At 47.7% G+C, this 20,901-nt stretch overlaps 4 protein-coding genes across 4 annotated transcripts in view; 1 reads left to right on the top strand and 3 right to left on the bottom strand.

Annotated features, from left to right (window-relative positions):
* LOC120897556 overlaps nucleotides 1-9,627 on the bottom strand; it is a 39,864-nt gene extending 30,237 nt beyond the window's left edge. Inside the window, 2 exon segments of the mRNA XM_040302533.1 lie at nucleotides 5,020-5,060; nucleotides 6,764-9,627. The gene's annotated coding sequence lies outside the window, so the exon portion shown is untranslated.
* Nucleotides 9,628-10,965: 1,338 nt separating this feature from the next.
* LOC120897557 (programmed cell death protein 2) lies at nucleotides 10,966-12,642 on the top strand. The gene is made up of 6 exons (XM_040302534.1): nucleotides 10,966-11,078; nucleotides 11,209-11,456; nucleotides 11,525-11,628; nucleotides 11,694-11,775; nucleotides 11,862-12,092; nucleotides 12,156-12,642. Exons 2-6 carry the CDS (start codon nucleotides 11,277-11,279, stop codon nucleotides 12,612-12,614), a joined length of 1,056 nt encoding a protein of 351 aa, XP_040158468.1. The 5' UTR covers nucleotides 10,966-11,078; nucleotides 11,209-11,276; the 3' UTR covers nucleotides 12,615-12,642.
* A 154-nt stretch (nucleotides 12,643-12,796) lies between these two features.
* Nucleotides 12,797-15,138, bottom strand: LOC120897559 (probable 3-hydroxyisobutyrate dehydrogenase, mitochondrial). The gene is made up of 3 exons (XM_040302535.1): nucleotides 14,770-15,138; nucleotides 13,625-13,864; nucleotides 12,797-13,544 (listed from the first exon to the last, which is right to left on the bottom strand). Exons 1-3 carry the CDS (start codon nucleotides 14,935-14,937, stop codon nucleotides 12,960-12,962), a joined length of 993 nt encoding a protein of 330 aa, XP_040158469.1. The 5' UTR covers nucleotides 14,938-15,138; the 3' UTR covers nucleotides 12,797-12,959.
* Nucleotides 15,139-15,456: 318 nt separating this feature from the next.
* On the bottom strand, nucleotides 15,457-16,421 carry LOC120894041 (coiled-coil-helix-coiled-coil-helix domain-containing protein 2-like). The gene is made up of 2 exons (XM_040296386.1): nucleotides 15,783-16,421; nucleotides 15,457-15,691 (listed from the first exon to the last, which is right to left on the bottom strand). The coding sequence occupies exon 1, from the start codon at nucleotides 16,336-16,338 to the stop codon at nucleotides 15,847-15,849; it is 492 nt and encodes a 163-aa protein (XP_040152320.1). The 5' UTR covers nucleotides 16,339-16,421; the 3' UTR covers nucleotides 15,457-15,691; nucleotides 15,783-15,846.
* Nucleotides 16,422-20,901: the final 4,480 nt, after the last annotated feature.

The following is a 20,901-nucleotide window of genomic DNA, read 5'->3' as shown; positions in this document are numbered from 1 at the left end:
TTCTAAAAATTGTGTGTATTAGAATGGCACACACACACGCATGCACGCAAGCACACACCAAAAAAAAACATTCAAGCAAGCCGTGACAACCATGCTCTGCTCGGCGTTAGACACTTCCGCTAATTCTTTGCAAATGTGCTTGCTGTGCTGTGCTGATGTATGTGTGTTTGTGTGTGTGTGTGCTTAGTGTGTGTTTTACATGCAACTAATTTTCTGCGTCCAAAAAATGTAAACACACACACACACACCAGTCCTTTTTAAATGAAGGATTTATAGTTTATAGACAGCGTCGCCGTTATTACATTTCGGTCACAAAGTAACACAGTTTGAGAGATCCCCAACAATAGGAGGGAGGGGGATGATGATGGAGGAGGGGTGCAGTGCTAAAAACCATTAGAAGTGGCCGAAACAAGGTGCCTGGGGAAAGGCACAGATTTGAGCTTCCCCACCCCTTCTTCCCCCCACCGTCGACAATTCTTTTTTGGAGTCTCTATTCGGATCGACATGGCGAAGTTCTTACACACACACACACACACACACATATGCTGTCTTGGCTAAAATAAAAATCCTACCACCATCCCCTTTTTGCTTCAATCTCCCATCATCCCCCTCCTAAGCGATGACCGAATTAAAAAAGAAAAAACCGGCTCTCGGTCAAAAGCTGAACCCCAGCAAGCAGTCAACTAGCGAACCTAAACCCAGCGGCCGCAGCACACACACGCGCACGTAAGCGTGCCGGCAGCAATCGTTGGGCAAAAGCAAAAAAAAAAAGAAGCCAACCAGCCAGCAGCAAAAATGTAAAGCGCAACAGAGCAGCAACAGCAGCAGCAGCAGCAGCAATAGCCAGCAAGAACCGCTGTGGTTCCTTTCTCAAGGACAAATCGCTCCCCCTTTTGCGAGCGCACACACAAACACACACACACCGATACTCATACACACGCGCACACCCGCGACTCGCTCACGCACACACCCGCGGCACACCATTTTTTTCGCTCCAACTGCTGCTGCTGCTGCTGCTGTTTCGCTCTCTCGCTCGGCACCACAGCAGCAGCATGCCGTGTCTGTTTCGCTTTCGCAGCCGCCGCACACACACACACACTCCTTTTACACTCATTCAAAGCAGTGAGCGTTCTGACGTTTTCTACAAGCTTCGACGAAGCGCACACCACCCTGTGCCCCCTGCCACCACCTCACTCTCCCTCACTGCTTCTCTCTATCGTTCGCTATGTCAACCCCTAAAAAGAGGGTAACAAAAAAAACTCATCCAAGCAGCAGCAGCTTCTGCTTCACGACCTGATGATGATGATGATGATGATGATGACGGTCAGGGCTTGGCTCTCCTGCTTGCTTGCTTGCTTTGCATATGTGTATTAGATTCGACTTTTCGATTGACTTTCGCCTCGCCGCCGCCGCTGCCACCGTCATTCGCTATCCCCTCCTCTTCCCTTCCCTCGCCCGGTCTTCCCTCTCATTGGCGCCTCTCTGCACCTTCCCCGTTCCTTCATTTCTACCACCAACCACCAAACCACAATCGCAGCCAGCAGCAGCATCGCCACACCAGAAAAGCATGACGCGACGACACAGCAGCGCACACCATACCCCACCATCACCACCATCTTCCCACCCCATCTATCGGTCCGCGGATCGGTGTTGTGTGCGTTCATCGTGTGTGTGTGTGTGTGGGCGTTTTTTTTCGGGGGGACCCATATGCTTACATGTGGGACAGGCAACACAGCGCGTAACAAGCAGCGCCACACGGTTAGACTGTCCGTAGACGCGCTCCGCGCCGAATAGATTTCGTCGTGCACACATTTTGCTGTGCCTGTATGGATCATACAAAGGTGTGTGTGTCTGTGTTTCGATTTGATTAACACACTAATTCAATGCGTACACCTTACCCTATACAAACCCCTAATCCATTCGTCCTTTCCTCCTGTCCTGGATCGACGACTTTGATGATGGAATTCCGGAAGAACTACACACGCACACATGCTCAAAAACGGAACAATCCCCCCTCCTCCCACAATTCGACTCGATCAGCAAGACAAAAGTAAATCCTAGCTACTCATCCCCCATTTGCTCCCAACCCGAGCGCGCATACCCCTTTCCTTACTAAGCGCCCCTGCCCTGCAGACTACCACACGATCGGTGTTGTCCGCTACTAAGTAGCCCCCCCCCCCCCATCCCCTCCACTACCACCTTGGCATAGGAAACAGGCAAAGGAGCGCCCCGTTCGCTATGTGCGTGTGTAGAATCGACGATCTGATCGTCGCCGAAGGTAACTTCCGCAGCGGCAGTGGTCTGCCCCCTGTGTTGGCGCTGCCGCCATGATGGTGGTGGTCGGCTAGAAATATAATCGCCGTACACCGTCCCATTCAAGCTCACGTATACCAGACCGCACACACACACTCGGCAGGAAACAGCGTACGGCAAAGCGCACGGCAATGTAGAAAATATTCAAATTTATATCAATCTTCTGTGCGCCACCACCCTTCATCATTCACCCTCTTACCCACCACCCACCACTAGAAATTGGGGAGGGGGATATCGAGTGGTGGATGGACACGAGTAACACGAGACGCTTGCGAGACACATACACACACACAGAGACACGATCATATATGCTTGGGTGAGGGTGGTGTTTTATAGAGCTCGTATCCTACCCTGCACCCCAAGAGCACATGGTTGAGAGGAGCTTTTAAGATGCTACTTAGAGGATTGGAGGCGCATGCAAAACTCAACTTTGAACCGTTCTGGGATTTCGTGATGTAAATTAAAGCACTAAGCCTCAATTGATCATTTACACCACAAAGCGCTTTATAATTGTCATGTAAACTGTAGTTTACAGTACCAACCGGGTGGTACGAACATGGTATCAAAGACAGCATTCCACAACAGTGTAGTATACCAGTTTCAGTCAGAGCTGACCCACGTCAAAGGTAAAAGAGATTAATTCGATTTCGTGTTTGAATTGAATCCACAAGCCTAAGTAACACTCGCACCTATTATTGTAGAAAGAATTGGTGTCTAATTCTTTTTAATTCTATGTCAATTCAGCTTTCATTCCTGACTCACAGTATTTCTATGCAATCGCAATTGGTCTTTAGATTGTACCAATTATAACATTGGAGCAATTGAAGATCGTTTGATACCTCCAGGAATATGAGGGCTACAACAGTTTGACACGGGCCTCTTGTATTGGATTGGTAATGCCATCGAACCAACCTCAAAGGACTTTTAGGACATCCATTTATGGGCGTATTTCCGGCACTCCAAAGTAAGGAAACAAGATCGATTCAAAAGCTAACAAAAAAGGTTCTCGATCGCTGGATCTTAGCGAAACTATTCGTAGCAAGTGTTACCTAGAGGGAGGAAGTCTCGAACAGGCCGAAGCCTGTCTATCACGGCATGATCGCGTAAGTTGTTACGCCAAAAAGCAGGACTTATCCAAAGAGTTGAGGCATTCGATATGGCCTGAAGGTTTCTACATGCCGGGGCAGTATGGTCTGATTAGCTCGGTTGTGTGATAGAATAAGTCTCGTATGAAGCGCATGACCGCACCGCATCTCATGACGTTTTTATTTGATGCAACAATCATAGTCCTAGACGCTAATGAGCATGGCTATCAGTGACTTGTTCGATTTACCCATAGCGGGATAGTCGGTATGAGAGTTTCGATCTATACGGAACATGAACCCTTGTTGTTAGGTCGTACCATTATAAAACGCGACTCTGATCCGACTTTTACTATTGTTAGTGCGATTCCTAGTCGTCCGGAGTCGTTCGGAGTTGTCTGGAATCTGAGTCTTCCGTAGCCGGCCGGAATTGATCAGAGTCAGATTCATTAGGAGTCGTCCAGAGCCAATCGGAGATGACCGGAGTTAACGGAGCCGTTTAAGCATAGTGCTTGTGATCAGACATTTCATTTTGTTGTATTTTTTATCCTTCACTTTTTGCGTACATTTCGTATACAGGCCTTACTTTCGAAGGCCGACTACGGACGACACCGATTCCGGATGACTCAGGGTGACTCTGGACGACTACGGGCGATTCTGGTCGGATCAGATGACTCCGGATAATGCTGGGTGGACCTCCTTCCGGAAATGGTTCTGAAATGGTCGGAGTCGACTCCGGTTTTTTGACAACTTTACCCATCACTTCACCAGAAATAGTATTCCAAGATACACAATCTCTTTTTTATCGCTTGCCCTACCTCTCTACGCCTATCTCAGGACTGCAGACTCAGCAGAAGCCACCTAGGAGTTTCATATGTTTTAGTCTGTTCCACATTCCACACTTAGGTTTCTGTTACGCACGCGAACAGAGATTCAAATCCAGAACAGAACCTTTCATTCCAATCTCCGAAATAGGACAGAGCCCCATGCATTTCCAAGCTAAACACTCCCTTCCCAATGTATAGGCTTCCCAACCTTTGGATCAGACGCAACTAGTGGGAAGAACTGGTTAGTAGACAATGTGTCAAAGACTCTGCCCAATATCCTTTGCGTGGCCTGCCGAAGAAGCTCTGCTCGTAAGAGTTTGAATAGCTACTCTGGTGAATTTCGTCTCAATACGCTGAATAAGTGCGAACCATTTGTGGACCAGTATGTTATGGATAGACCATGACCATGTTACAACACTGAACTCTAGTATGGACCGAGCTTTGGCGACAAACAATTGTTTTAAACAGAAAGGGTCATTGAAATCAGACGTCTGGCTGATAAAACAAACCACACAGCCGATATCCTTTGTCGATAATATTCATATTCATATTCATATTCATACACATTTTTGCTTGCTGTGGATTCCTTCTTGGTGAGGACCCACTCAAACTGGAAGCTAAGGTGGAGTTTTGCATGGCAAAATTCATCAACTCGTGGCATTTGGAGCATCGAGCAAATCCAACAGAATTAAAACGATGGTTTTAAGCAGACTATGGGATCGGGATGCCTTTCTCTAACAGGTTGATTGTAAATTTGATCAACTATAAGCTTATCGTACTCATCGTATCATGCTTACTTTTCCTCACGCAGTTGCCGATGAGTCCCTTCTATCCATAACTGCAAAAGGAGAGGGAGAAAGAGAAAAAAAGACAATATTAATACATTTCTAACTATTAGGGCAAGTTTTGAAGAGTTAGGCGAAACAAATTAACAATATAATTTACATCGAAACCATTGCCAAACTGGGTGACCCCTGTGTGAGAGGGTTCGAACTCTCTTCTCTCCCGCCGCACACTGCACCCCACCAGGGAGAGGGAAACGTTTTGGCAAGATATTTAATTTCATATGTAAAAATCGACAATGGTACAATGACTTTTGGTAGCGTTTGCACTAGCCCTCGAGGAGGGAGTGGGGATGCGGCGATGATGGGGTGTGTAAGTAGTTCACCGCACACCGACGACCACGCGGGGGGATGGTGGGAGAGACCAATGCATGCATGTGCGTACGTGAAAAAGGTCTGTTCAGCGCTTGTGCTCTAGCACGATACACACAATGGCTTTTCTTTCGCTCCCTCTCTCTAACTCTCTCTCTCACTATACAGCTCTCTATCTCTCCGTCTATTTCCCTCGGACGGACCACGGACCATCACTTTTTTTGCGGCCAACATCGCACACATACACACACACCAGTAGAGCGAGCTGGCCGCAGCACCGGAGGGGCCCGACGGTAAGGAAATCGCGCAACGCCAACTGTGGTGGTGGTTCGCCCAATTTCGAATGGAAAGGAGCAGCAAGCAGCAGCAGCAGCAGCAGCGCCAACTCTCAATTTCATGTTCGGCTTTCGCAACAAACCTGAATATATTCACACACAGTCGAAGGAAGAGGGCAACAAAAAAAAGCGACACGAAAAGATCTTCTTCGCTGAACACACATATGTGCGAGCTCACTCAACACAACCACCAACCCAACCCAGCACCGCCAGCACCAGCCAGCAGCTCAAACCCCATTCATGTAAGTTTTCTTTCTCCAGCTCCGTTTTGAGCGCTTTTTTTTGGTCTTTATTCAAGTCCAAAACGATGGTGCGATAGGGTGGTGAGCCAGTGCAAAAGGGAGGGGTGGATGGTTGGCTTCCAAATTTATTCACATTACCTCCCACACTCCCGCAGTTTCAGGGGACCAGCAGCGGTGGAGGAAGAGGTGGAGAATCGTCCGATCTAGAGACAAAATAAAATGATCTCTTCGTTCGGTCTTCGGTCTCGGCTCTCCAAACATGTGATCTCTAGACCATCATCTTGCCCGCTCACTGCTGGTTTGGTTGTACGTGGTGTGGTTGGCCATACCTAATGCTCTATACAAGTTAAGTTAGTAAAATACACCCTCTCTCTCTCCCACTCTCTCTCTCTTTCTTGCTCTCTCAATATCCCCATCACTGTAGGAAGCATAAAAGCGGCGAATGTTAAGCTTTTATCACGTTAATAACTTTTTGATTCGTTAAATCATAACTTCACACATTGTAATAAACCATCAGTCGTACGTGTCCGTCCCCACACACAGCCTTGCTACTACAAAGTGCTACGTCTATGTGTGTGTGTGGGGGGCTGTATGTATCCGTGTGGCAGCACACAATTAAGTAGTTTATCGTGGTCTAGCTGCAATGTACGGAATCAAAGTAACCTCTGCGGACTGACTTCTTGCTGCCTACCTCTCCAAAAATGCGTGCACATTCGCTCATTACCGCACACTGAATACTCCCCCCCATCCTCATTACAATAGTACATAGAAAAACACTTAAAAAAGGACCATTCATCCTATTTTAATTACCTTTTTTTTCTTGTTGGTTTGAGCCAATGATGGTTGCCGTTTTCGCCCTTTAGTCGGTCAACTACACTCGCCTCCAATCGATGGTGGGGTGGTGGTCAACACACTTTGTTGCCAGCTGAACCCACCGACGGTGATGTGTGCGGCGCACCCGTCTCGCTCTCGCTCACAGGCCAGCAGCGGCCGAGCCAGCAGCATACATAACCACCGACAGCATCTCTTCTCATCGGCTCATCTCTTCCGCGCTGCTGCTGGTGTACGAGGGGGGAGAGGGGGTTGTATGTGTGACTGACTTGTATAGCTGTGTGCGACCCGCAATGTTCCAACTGTGTGCGTTTCTTTCGCTGTGTTTGTGTGTTTGTTGGTTGGATATGTACGCGTTTTCCGAAATGAATGAGAAGCAGCCGCACACACACGAGCGAGCGCGTGCACGCACGCAAGAGAGAGAAGACGATGTCTGTCTCTTTTGCCCTCCCTTCGCTCGTGTTGCACACCACACACACTGACACCAGCGCACACTAAATGGTCACCCGCGCACACCGTCCTTCCTGTGACAGCCACTAACTAGCTTCCTAATTCATCAATTTCACGCGCTCACACACACACACCAACACGGGTGAGCTTCTCTTTGTACGAGCGCTCGTCGTGACGTTTCTGTGACCGAACCGTGGGGAGTGAGGAGCGAGATCGACAGAGACACGCGGAGCGCGATCGACGAGTTGCTACCACCTTTATTTCTCCCCCACTTCCACTTTGACCCACACTAGCACGCACACGCCCGAGCGGACGGACACATCATTTCGCGCACACGACGACGTCGTTCCACGGCCAACTACTACTGCTTTTCTCTATTCACGTTGCGCGACACCACACCACACACACACATCCCGTCGCCCGACATTCGGGACCCGGTGTGAGCGAGCGAGCGTGCACACGACAGAGATAGCGGAACCGGTCTCTAGCGCGTTGCTTCTCTAGCGCGCTTTCGCTTCCCTCTAGCTTGCGCTCCGCAAGGATAGACGACACACTGTGCTGGGTTGCACAGTTCCCTTGCGCTCTCTCTCTCTCTCTTTCTCTCTCACACTCGTTCACCCGCAAGCGTGCGAGTTAACAAAAACCCGAAAAAGCAGAAACCTCACCACACTGACATACACGCGCGCACAAAAGCACACACACACACAGCCACTCGCAATTTCTTTCCACTTTTGCTGCTGCTGCTGCTGCTATGGGTGGTTACGGAATCTTTTCGCTTCTTCTCACTTTTCAACCTCGTTTTCGTTGCACTCGTGCAATCTTCCTATAGCGGCACCCCGCTTTTCACCTCACACTGCAAACACTGTGTGTGTGTGTTTGAAGGATTTTTGTATGTGTGCTTGGAGTGTGTGTATTAATGTGTTGCATTAGCAAAAGGGGGACGGGGCGCAAGCGGGTTGCCTTTTTTCACCCCTGCACAAAAGACACGCACACACACAGCCACACACATGCACGATCACTTTATCTTCTTCTGATGGGTGTAAAAGCGCTGCTGTTGCTACCGCTGGCTAGCAGCTTTAACAGCGAACGGGACAATCCTTCCGGTAGATGTACGGGGGAGGATGTGGGGAGTACGACACCTCCTTGCTGCTGCTGCTGCCCGGCAACCAACACCAAACACGTTTCGTGACACCGCTGGCTTCGACCGACCGAAAAATTGATCCCAGTGTCGCCGCCGCAGCTCTCTCTCTCTCTCACTCACACTCTGGTCTTCCTTCAACGGCCGAAAAAAAATCGAAGGAAACCACGTCGAGAGACCGCTGCTGTGCGTTTTTAATCGGCACCGCACACCACACACTTCACACTGCACAACGGCTGATCGCGGGGAGGGGGCAACGCCACCATACAAACACATACACGAACTAAAAAAAAGCCACCCTTCTGCCGCACGTCACTTCACGTTACTTTTCACGTCTCTTCCGTGATCATTCACACCCCCACCCCGTGTGCACGTACACACACACACATGCACGCACGTCCGCACGCGACACAATCAATGGGAGCGAACACACACACACACGCGCGCACACGGCACATACACTACCGCGTAGCGGGAGGAAATCCGACCAGTTAGATAGGAGGGGGAGGGGGGGCAAGAAAAACGAGTGGAATGGAATTGAGAAGAAAAAAATCTCCTTCTTCACGTTCACAGCCGGGCCCGCAAGTTGGGTGTTCGTTTTCCTTTCCTTTTCTTCTTCTCACACTTTCATCCTTTTTTATCACACAGCTCTGTCACCTCGCGTTAGAATTCGATTCGAATCCGATCCGATTTTTGTTCCGATTGGAAATACTGCTTCCAAGCACAGTAGTAACCGACCGCAGAGAGCGATTAGTGTTACAACTTTCTTTGTCCTTTCTTTTCACACCGTCGACACGAACGCACGGTGGTGGAGGGGAGGCCGTCTCTTGGATTCTGTTGGCTGCACCGTGCTGCTGCTCGCCTGCCCTGCTACTGACTACTGCTGCTGCTGCTGCTTTTTCGCTGCTGCTGACAGCCACTGCCGAAGCTGCTGCTTCCGTCGGCCGATGGACCACTTACAAGTGGACGGGCCGGCACAAACACTACCAACCTGCCCAGCACCGTACGTACACGCCAGCACACGCACACTGCGATGCGTGCGCACGGGTTCCATGGCACGCGCCCGCACACACACACACCCACAGCTGATCGTAGGAACGTCCTTGTGCCGGGGCCCGACAACCGGGTTCGCTTACTTTGTACGGGTTTTGCTGGACCAAATGGCGAAGCAATGGCTAAACAATGGTTTGCACTTAGCTTTGGGGTAGTTTTTCAAGCCACCGAGCTGTTCGAAATGATTTGCATTTGCGTTCTGTGCACGAGAAAGTGGTTAGCAACGGGGATGGAGATGGTTAGAAAAAAAATTGCTTCCCAACACCCAGCCAACGAAAGTTGACGGGTGTTGATGGTAGCGTCAGTTTGTTGTCAGATAAGAGAATGTGTGAAGCAGTGTAAAGTGAATAGGTACGTCATATCTTTCTTCAAACTTTTCCCCTTCCACCAGCAACAAGTGTTAAAAAAAATGCGTTCACACACCACGATGGATAAAATTATAGAAATTTAACAAAATAATTCTTAAAACACGGGTTCTGGTCAAGGACTGTGCAGGAAGTCAAGTAATGTAGAACGATTTGACAAGTAGCCAAAAGTTTGTTACAACAGTTTGACATCTGACAGCGCTTTTTGATTCAAATTTGAACTATGATTTTAATAATGAATCAGGCTGGTAATAGCAAGAAAATAGTGAATTATTTCATACATTTTACAGGAAGAGTATGTATGCATCTAGTCATAATTTTTGAACAATTGTGTTAGACTGATATTTTATAGCAGAATGTGCCGTGTGAGAACGCGGCTAATAGAATGTGAAAAAACGAGTTGATTGTGATTTTTTTGTGAAAGGAAAAAAGAATGGTAAAGTAGATATCATCAATAACATAGCTAATGTACATATTAAGTCTGGTTGTCTACTAAAGACGTACAACTATCTGGCAATCCTATTTCAGCTCTAGTATGCCGAGCGACGATCAAATTCAATATGACTCGAGCGTTTCCCACACAACGTCCTTTCAATATCCATGGTATATGAACATATTATTACAGTATGAGGTCAACGGTTTCGGATACAATTGCCTGCCAACTAGTGAGGTTGCACACGATCTTTATCCGGTTGCTATGGATCGCAATCTATGAGAATATATCATTATCAACTACGTTCGAATCGGTTTCAGCTACATTTGGATTTAGCAGTAGCTACACATTGTTCATTGCAACGCACCGTTTATTCGATGAAGGCCCACCTGTTTGTATGGAAAAAAGAGTTGTATAGCAAAAAGCATTTTTGAAAAAAATCACAAAAATCTCAATACCTGTTTAGTTTTTTTTTTTTTTTTTTTTTGTTTGGAAAAACGTGCCACCTAAACAGCACAAATTAAATAGTTGGCATGCAATCGAAGTTCAGCCAGTGAGGTCAGACTGTAAAACAATTATACAAATGTTAAAGAAAGAATTCAAAGTCTACCAATAAGCATTTAACAAGCATGCAATGATCATCGTGGATCAATGCACAGTCGTGAATTTCAATGTTTCAGAACCCGCGCAATTTGCTCTTTGGGTCAGCAGCGATTTTGTTCCTTGGGTACGGCGTTTCCAACCAGATGGAAACGACTAGCTTTTGCTGAAATCTTGATAATTTACATGAAAAAGGGCAAAATACAAAATTTTTCTTAATGCCTAACCTGTTGAAAATACACTGCCCGAACGCTTGTAAGTCGTTTCTCTTTACATTAAGCCGTTTCTGCTAGCAGAAAACTTCCTGCATCCGTTGGCAATGTGATTGCACATGTCCTACTGCGAACTGTCAAACGCACGTTTTCTTGTTTACATTCCTCTCCAGAATAGCGGTCCAGTTTAACGGAACGGTCTAACAGCCAGGAAAGCCGTGAGGAGTGGCTATTCTGCGAGATGGAGGTTACTTCGGTAGATTTAGGTTTTCTGGAACCGTGTGAACCGTGGCTGCTGACGAACAAATTCTTCCGCAGCAAAGTTGGCGGCAAACCGGCATGGCTAGAATTGAAACTCCTGCCAAAACCGGACGATCTGCTGTGTGGCCAGTGCAATGAGCCGCTGGGATTCCTGTGTCAGGTAAGCGGGTAAGAACGGGCGGGTGAACCCGATACATTTTCAGTAAAAAAAATTTGTCTTATTTTTAGGTTTATGCGCCGGTAGAGGCAAACGAAAACAGCTTCCACCGAACGCTGTACGTGTTTGTCTGCTTAACGGCGGCCTGTAATCAATCACCCGAACCGGAAGCAGGGTAAAAGCAGCAGCGCAGAAGATGGAAAACAAGATGAATACATCAATTTATTGTTACAATTACAGCACCATCAAAGTACTACGCAGCCAGCTGCCACGACGAAACGAGTACTACGAATATGATCCACCGGATGAGACGAAAGAATCGGTAAATGTCTTCAGATTAACACCTGCGACGCTCTTCTAGCGGGAAAATTACACTCCAGTGTCCACCTTCTCCTTCCCCTTCCTCAGCCGGCGATCAAGTCTCCCGTACCGCTTTGCGTCGTATGTGGTTGCCGTGGGCCCAAGCTTTGCTCGCGCTGCAAAGCGGTCAACTACTGCAGTGCGGCCCACCAGCGGCTCGATTGGAAAGCGGTCCACAAAAGTGTGTGCTGCAGCGAGGAGGGGTCCACCGTCCCGGCGAGCGGTACAAGCAGCATTCTATTTCCGGAATTTGAAATCATTACCGAAGAGGAAGAATATGTAAGTTTGCAATCGCAAAAACACAATCGAAAACACTCTAATACGGCTTTAGGGACATTTTAGGAGCCAAAGGCAAAGCTTTCGGAGGAAGAGAACGCAAAACGGCAGCTGGCCGAGCTGGAGCGTCTGAAGCAGGAGGGCAAAGCGGGCGCCCTGGACGAGCTGTCCGAGGCGGAGCTGGACCAATATTCGTCCGACCAGGTGGAGGACAAAACGTTCGACAAGTTCAAGGAGCGCATCTCGGCCGACCCAGAGCAGGTGCTGCGGTACGAGCGGGGCGGCAAACCGCTCTGGCTGTCGCCCAAGCTCCCGCAGGCCATTCCGCCCTGCGGACGGTGTGCCGGACGGCGGGTGTTTGAATTTCAAATTATGCCCCAGCTGCTGAACAGTCTGAACAGCGAGCAGCTTGACTGGGGCACCCTCGTGTGCTACACCTGCGAGGCAAGCTGTGATGTGCAAGGGTACGCGGAAGAGTACATCTTCCGGCAGGACGTGCTCAATACCGATACGGCGAAGAACTGAATAAAGCGAACGACTGTAAGTATGGAAACGATGGTTATTATTGGGATGAATGGGATAGGGTAAACGGGTGTAATAATCCTAATGAGTTAAATTAACCAACACCATGATTCCGAAACATGAGCATGATTATCTAACTCTACTAATCCCATTTCTCGTAGTAAATGCACAAACCACGTGTTGATTGGAAATTTGAAAAAATAAAATCTAAACGACCGTTTATTGGCGTTTCATAAATGCATGCTCTGGAAGACTGTATGCGCTACCTGGGTGCGTGTTTTTTCCGGTAGGCGCCGCGCCTGGTCAGACCGTTTACCCACCAAACCCCCGTCGCTTCTCGCTCGTCGCTCACTTGCCCTCCGTGTTCTTGAGGAAATCGTACACCACGGAAAAGTCCTTGTTGGCCAAACCCTTCGCCATCAGCGTCCGGTAGATCTGGTGCGTGAGCGCACCGAGCGGGATCGGCGAGTTCGAGCTGGTGGCGACGGCCGACGCAATGCCGAGATCCTTCGTGATCAGCCCGGTGGCGAAACCGCCCGCATAGCCGCTGGCAGCCGGTGCGGTCGGAATGATGCCCGGCACCGGGTTGTTCACCTCCGACGCCCAGCTACGGCCGGTCGACGCGTTCACGATGTCGGCGAACACTTTCGGATCGAGCCCGAGCCGGATGGCCAGATTCATGCACTCGGCCAGCCCGCACATCGAGATGCCCAGCATCATGTTGTTGCACACCTTGGCCGCCTGGCCCATGCCGTAGCCGCCGCAGTGCGTAATCTTCTTGCCCATGCCCTCGAGCAGCTCCTTCACCGCCTGGTACTCCTCGCTCGTGCCGCCGACCATGAACGTGAGCGTCGCGTTTTTCGCACCGGGCACACCGCCGGACACGGGCGCATCGACGAACGTTGCTCCGGCCGCCTTAACCTTCTTCTGGACCTGCAAGGGGGAGAGTAAAAGCCGTTTCCCGTTCAGTACGATAAGGACGATTCGTTTTGCATGCGCGTTCGTATGCGTACCGCCTTCGCCACGTTCGGATCGATCGTGCTGGAGTCGATGAAGATGGTCTGGTTCTTGATGCCGCCGCCACCGATGATGGTGTCGTACGTGTCCGCCACGATGTCGTTGTTCGGCAGCATCGTCACCACAAAGTCGGACGCTTTGGCCAGTTCGGCCACATTGTCGTACGGCACGGCACCCTTCGCCTTCAGCGATTCCTTCGCGTCCTTCGAGATGTCGAACACGTGCAGCTTGTGGCCCTGTGTGGGGGAAAAAAACGTTAATGATATAGAAGCATTTCATTGCAATGTAAAGGCATTCTATTGAATTTTTCAATTACGGTTGTCCGTAAATATGATTTTTTCAATAGGAAAACGACGCACTCTCACAGATATTGCGCAGTATCCATCGAACGCAAAACGGGTAACCACGGCAACATTCTATGGATACGTAGCCGTTTCACTTTCATTCTAACCGCTGCCGCATGTAAATGAACTGTCCTCCTGCCCCCCGCCATCAGCCCCCGGATCGTGGGCCCTTTTTCGCGATCGCTGTATATGATTGATTTTCAAGGTCAGCTAAGAATAGCAGTTCCGTGCGCGACGTGAACACACCAAACCGGAACGCAAGGTGATCTCTAAAATGTAACGTGATGGAACTTTGTGTTTCGCACATTTCCTTAGCGGGGCACGAGTTATCAGTAATTAGCAACATTGCGCATCGACATGCTCGCAGTTTCTAATGCCCACCGGGACGTTGCGTATGTCTGTGTGTGTGTGTCTTTCTGTTTGTCCGTGCGTACGTAACACACGTACGTTATCAAAGTAGGCGTGAGATGTGTATTCCGCCAAGCCTCCACGCGTTTGACGATCACCACCAACACCGGGATGACGACCACCGATGGCGAGACAATTTTTATCAATTTGACATTGAGCTTATCATACGCGGGGCTGACTTTCGATAAAGAAAAAAGCCTAGAAATCACCCCATATGCGGTGGGGTGCTGCGGTGTAAGGGAGTTTCTTCCCCTACCGGCACACGTGAGTGTTTGTGTGCACTTTTGGACCACAAAAAGAAGAAAAAAAAACGAAATCAAAACGCCCTTTACGTAACGCGATCCGGCGGTGTGTATGCGGCGGATCGGAAATGTGAGCCCCCCACTTACCTTCGCCATTAGGTTGCTTGCCATCGGACCGCCCATGTTGCCGAGCCCGATGAACCCAACATTCTTGGGGCCGCTGCTGAACGAACGGATCAACAGGTCGGACAGCAACTTGAGCTGCTGCTGCTGCTGGCTGCTGCCGGCGGTACGCGTCAGTACACGGTAGGCCATTTCGATGGTGTTTTTTTTTTTGCTTTACTGTTCTGGGGCTGCTACCACACAACGCAATCCGATCGGCACACCGGGTGGATCTGGCACGGGCAACTGTGAAGTTGGCGAGAGCTGTGTTCAGCCGCTAGAAACGCTCCGCTACGGTCGTTTATTTGCTCGGTACTGTGGTGGAGCAGCCTGGTGTTGTGCAGCGAGTGCCCGGTTGGCCTGTGCCCCAATACAGACGTGTCGCTAATATCAGCTAGTGTGGCGCAAAACATACGCACACCGATGCACGCGTGGAACCCAGCAAACCGGCTTAACATTGTTGCGGCGACGTTGCTGTTTTTTTTGTGTAACCCAAAATAATACGCACAAGCGGTACACACTAGCGGTACCGAGGTTGGAAGTTGCCGAACACATTTCGTCGGTGAACAAGTACTCGCACATGCATTTAACTTTAAATAATCATTTGCTTGCACTTGTGTAGGTTTTTTTACTTGAAAAAGAATGTAAAAGTGTTGTAATAAGCAGTAGCACTTAAAAATAAGCCAAATTAAGTTTTATTGTTAAATGTTCACAAATTACCTGAATATGTGTTGTAAACCTTTATATATTTTTTTCTGATTCAAAATTTCACAAAAATGTGAGTATTTTTTATATTTTATCTAAAATCTTCGATCATCAAACCATACCGCAGGGAACCGCTCGCATGCAGGTTGTATGCAACATATTCCGATAAGCGCCACCTCTTGGAAAATTCTAGTACTACAGTCTGGCGGTAAAATGACACAATGAGCCAATTGAATTTTAAATCCATTATTTAGTGAATTTTTTACTCTAATTGTTTTGAAGATTCTACTCACAGATTTAAAATTCTGCTCATATATATCATCAATCATTTTGATTTTTATCCTCTATCAGCAAAGACTAAAGAGTAAAGTTTTTCGTCGAAGCTCGATTTTTGCACTGCTGCATCGCTTCCTTGAAACCTTCGCAAATTTTTACATCCGCCTCCCTGTCGACGCACGTAAGAAATTGCTTAATCTCCAGATTGCATACGTCCGGGGGAGCACTCTTCTCCGTAACAGCAGCCCCCTGCTCCACGGCGGATTGTTTTTCCTTTTCTAGTGCATCCGCACTTTGCGGATCCTTCGGCTCCGTTCGTTCAAACAGCCCTCCCAGTGCACGGCCCAGCACAGATCCTAGCGCAACTCCGCCGGCCGTTGCTGCCATTTGGGAGAATAGTCCTGGTGCCGCGGGTGTTGCTGGTATGGCCGACGGGGCCGGTTTCGTTGGTTCGGCAGCGTTGCTGCTGGACGGTGGACTGGCACTTTTGCCAGTACCACCATGATGGGATTTGGTATCGGTAGATTTACGGGACGGTGGAACCGTTCTTGCACGTGTATCACGACGCGGCATGTTTAGATTTTGCTGGTTGTGTGTGCTTTTTTTACAGCGTGTACTCTTCGCGACGTGACATTCAATCAATCAAAGCCTACTACATTTGACGGTTGCGTGGGGAAGTTTGCTGGTTTTTTTCCAGCCATGTCCTTGATCGTGTATTAAATGATCATTTTTGTGTCTACAATGGTCATAGTAAAAGCTTAAAATAATTTTAAAAAATTAAAACATTAATGCACATACAATTTTCTAATGGCGCCACTCCAAAAACCAAAGGTTGTTTGGCATATGCGTGTGGTATATAGCAAATGATAGACGATGTGTACCATGACGATCGCCCAGCCCCAATATAGTAAGTGAGTGCTAATTAGCTCCATCACGAACTGCAACCTCAAACCGGTGCTTCAGGTGAAACTCGCATATTTAGCCTTTCCCTAACCCCGTTTTATACCACAGCCCACAGCTGTACGGGGGAATGATTTCGTTTGTTATTGTTCGCGCTCACAAAAATGAGATCAATCAATAAGCTACAAGCAAGATAAGAAAGAGTTGATCGCAAATGAAATGTAACTTTTGCTACGAGCAAAATGTAGAAGCGCCTAGATGTGAAGTACAATGTTTAAATCCGATTCGAGACGATTCTTTATCATCATCATCATCATTTTGTTTTTTCCATTCCTTTTTGTCACGTTGTGTTTGTTTGATGCGGTATCTCCGAGTATTTACCTGTCCCGTAGCATCCGGGCTCATAAGATGTGTGTGTCCAGAATGGTCTATATCCCTTGACGCTATATCTTTGTTGGCACTCTGGCGCCATATTGGAGCAAACAGTGCGCGGGAACATAGAAATCTCTGCAATCTCCAAGTCCCTGTGCGGGGGACTTGTTCGGGTGGTGATATGGAAGGAAAGTGGTAGAGGACACCGGGGAACAACAACACAAATTAAAACAATACTAAAGGAAAGGGAGTAGACGAAGAAGAAGAAGAAGTAGGACTTCAAGGTGCTGGGGTGCAGGGATATTGCAGTGAATGTGAAGAAGCACCAGCCACCGACGTCTTGACTTGAGCAATCTAATTGCCTTCTTTGAAGGTTCCCCCATCTGGGCGGGTGATACTCATTTCAACAACGTGTACAGCGCACACCGCTGCTGCTGTTGCTGCTACGGCTGCTATCTGGGCGCTATGGCTGGATGTGATACTAAAATTGTGCTCTCGCCATTATCTTATCTCCCATCCTGGTTGGAATGTGTGTGTGTGTGTGTGTGTGTTTCGATTTCGATGAGCTCTGGGTGTGCGGCAGGGCCAGCAACCTGTGGCACGGACGATACTATTTACCTGCAAGAGATGCCTATGGAATGAATAACGCCTGTTGTTCTACAGAGATCCACGTCATATAAGAAAAGCGTTTTATCCAACTTCTGCACCGAACGACATGTGGTCTAAAAAAAGGGGGAAACATTATTCTTACTTTCATTTTACTCCATTTTTCATTGCTTGTTCAGAAGATATTTTCACATCTCAAACTAATGCTCGATCAAGATCGTCGCAATAATTATGAGTCACCGTGTGAAATGAGTAAGTTATTTCACTAGAAATTATCCCGCCAAAGGTTGCAACAATAAACACTACTTTCTTTGCGCCCTGCGCATGACACCACCGTTATCAGTTTATCTTTGCAATCATAAAATTGATGTTGTTAGGTCATAGCTTTCGAAGGAGCGTATTTTTTTTTTCTGTGAGCAGAAGGCAATTTTTTGCTGTCAATTTATAAAGTACCATGAAAGAGTGTAATAATAGATTGCTTTACGTAGAACAGTAGAATATTGGAGTTGGAATTACCAGCAACTTTAAATGATCTTCTGCCAAAAAAGATCCTCAAATGTAGTTAACAATCAGCAGCTTGGTATATCTAAGCATAGGTTCTTGTTAGTTGATTTTGTCAACCTTCAAGAAGCTCATAAGAAACAATTTCTGAAACAAAATCATTCCTTATATTGTTATCTACTCGTAGACCATGAAAGATAACATCTTAGTGCAATGCAGTCTGTTTCTGAAATCATGTAAACGCATTTCCATGCTTCAAATGCCTTCAACGACTGCCTTTAATCAAATTCCCATCTTTAATTGGATTTTAGTGTTTGAGCACCCCACCACGACCGCCAATGTTGGTCGACTGGGTGTTGCAACAACAGTCATTGGAAGACGCTGTCGCTTCCCTTCAATTACCGGTCGTGCAATGATGGATCGGTGGCTCCTCCAAGTCCAAGTTGATCACAGAGCGCCACCCAAGACACAGACCGTTTGGTTGTTCGTTGTTCCCCTTGGTGCACCGGAAGCTATCAGAACGAGTGCGTGTCTGTGTGTGTGTATGTGTGTGATTCAAAATTAGATTGCTCCGGCAAAGTAGAACAGCAAACAGGCTGCGACCGAATGCGACCGCGGCAGGTGGCGTACCCGTTCCGGTGATAATGGTGCGATCATGTGCGCCTACGACAGCGCCTGTGTGTGTGTGTGTGTCAGCGAGCGCAGCAGAATATAAAGTAGAAGATCTGCTTTCCCTCATAGCCCCATTATTACCTCCGGCCAAAGGTGTATGATTTATCAGCGACAACATCCTGCAATCACACGCCAACGCCAACACCGTATATCAAAAACAAGGCCCTAAATAAAGTTAAACAAAAACCATCAACCTGCTGGCTTATATTGCAGTGCGGATGCTCGACGCGACGGAAGCCTTTCGTCAGTGGGGGTTTTTTTTGTCTCTTACAAAATCTCCATGACTCTCCGTGGACACACATTAAGCAAACCGTGTTAACATATTGGACAAACACAGTGTGCGCGCGCGCGCCCTCGGCCGGTCACTCTTACAAACACACACATACACACCGGTCTGTGTTTGAGAGTGTGGCCGAATAGTGTGACCTGGTGTCCCTGCTATATCTCTCCCCTCCTGCCGCCAGCGCATTAGCGCAGCGATATAGAGGGACACGGAATACAGTGTCATCCTCCGGGGTGTATTGTGCTTCTTGTTCGTGTAACCCTCTGGTAACCCTTTCTGTGTGCCCCCCCCCTCCCCCCACCGAAATGTCCTGCACACGAGCGTCTAGTATATTGCGCCTGAAGATCACTGTTTGTTTTGTCGAAATAAAATCAATATTTCGCTTTCGGTTTGTTCCGTTTTTTCTGGCTTCTCCTTCTTTGCCTTTCCGATCGAAACGAGGAAGGGAAGGTAGAGGAGGGAGCGTTTTTTTTCGTGTCTTAAAATTGTCAAATGTACTTCTGTAAAGATCCCACCTAACATAATGGGCGCACGAAGAACAAAGGAAATCTCTCGAGATTGAAGGTGTGAAGATGCTGTTGGGGGAAACATTATGTATATAGCGACCACAAAACTCACACGCATACCATCACCTTTGGCTTTTATTAATTGTATTTAATGTAACTTCAATTATCAACAACATTCCACTGTATAACCATAACGTATTGTGAAGGTGATCGTAAGGGAAGATCATAGAAATAGTTGATAAAACTCCATTTTATAAGCAACTGGTGGAGTTGATCATGTAAAAAAGATCGTTTTATTAGTAACCTCAAACAATATATCTCCAAATTTAATCTCACATAACATTTCTTTGCTCAAATTGATCATCTCGTTGGAACGATCGTTCAATAATCATTCCAACATGAGAAAGTTTAAGTTGATCATCGAAGGATATCATCTAATAACATTTCCAATTTAAACCAACACCTGTTTGCATTTGAGTAAACAGGATCATATAGGAAGGATCATACCATTACTGTACGATCAGTAGCCTCTTCCTCCAATCGCTCTTGCTACAAATTTCTTTGGAAATTTCCATCTCTTTAAGCTTCTTCTTTGTAAAAAACCAAATGTACAAATTGTTGCAACGGCTTAGCTGTTTTTTTTATCTCGACAGCACCTCGAATGCGATCCTCCCCTTCTTCCCCCTCGCTCCCGGGAGCGCAAAGAGATGCGCAGACGCTTCGCACCGTAAAGCCAACAATAAAACAATCCAATACGAATAGAGGATGCATGTATTTGCATAGATAACACCATTTTCCAGCTCCAGCATCTACACTACCCAGTTGGCGCGATTTAGTAGTACCCTGAGTGTGTGTTAGTGCTTGCTCTACGGGTAGAGTAGTTGTAGTGTTGTGTAGTGTCGTGTGCCGCACAAGTTTCGCTCGTCTAGTAGGAAGCGAGACAGCACCAGCAGCAGCAGCAGCAGCACGACGATCGTGTCAGGTAAGAAGATCGCCCGCTATTAGTACACAGACGGTGTTGCCCTGTGCAAGGTGTTAGACAGCAGCAGCAGCAGCAGTACGTACGAGCGTAGTGTGCCGGCATGGAGCGATATCTTATCAATTATCACATATTTGTTCTTTTCGCACACACACATACGCTCTAGCGTTGCAGAAGCACCTCTTTACCCTTGGCCATAGGCCACGAGGCACAGGAAAGGAAGACAGGGAGAGGGCCATGATGACGTGAACCATTAGCTCCTTCCTTTCGGTGGCTGACGACGGGGTGGGGTTTTTTTTGGTACAAAAAGGTACACG

The sequence above is a fragment of the Anopheles arabiensis genome, chromosome 2 (genome assembly GCF_016920715.1).
Source record: "Anopheles arabiensis isolate DONGOLA chromosome 2, AaraD3, whole genome shotgun sequence".
Classification (NCBI taxonomy): Eukaryota; Metazoa; Arthropoda; class Insecta; order Diptera; family Culicidae; genus Anopheles; species Anopheles arabiensis.
The sequence above is the reverse complement of the archived record's forward strand: the minus strand, read 5'-3'. Positions and strand labels throughout refer to the sequence as shown.

Coding starts and splice junctions, on each gene's coding strand:
- LOC120897557 (XM_040302534.1), top strand. CDS start 11,277: ATGGAGGTTACTTCGGTAGATTTAGGTTTTCTGGAACCGTGTGAACCG. Junction 11,776..11,861: donor CGGATGAGACGAAAGAATCG/GTAAATGTCTTC, acceptor CCCCTTCCTCAG/CCGGCGATCAAGTCTCCCGT. Junction 12,093..12,155: donor TTACCGAAGAGGAAGAATAT/GTAAGTTTGCAA, acceptor GGGACATTTTAG/GAGCCAAAGGCAAAGCTTTC.
- LOC120894041 (XM_040296386.1), bottom strand. CDS start 16,338: ATGCCGCGTCGTGATACACGTGCAAGAACGGTTCCACCGTCCCGTAAA.
- LOC120897559 (XM_040302535.1), bottom strand. CDS start 14,937: ATGGCCTACCGTGTACTGACGCGTACCGCCGGCAGCAGCCAGCAGCAG. Junction 13,865..14,769: donor CAAGCAACCTAATGGCGAAG/GTAAGTGGGGGG, acceptor TCCCCCACACAG/GGCCACAAGCTGCACGTGTT. Junction 13,545..13,624: donor ATCCGAACGTGGCGAAGGCG/GTACGCATACGA, acceptor TCCCCCTTGCAG/GTCCAGAAGAAGGTTAAGGC.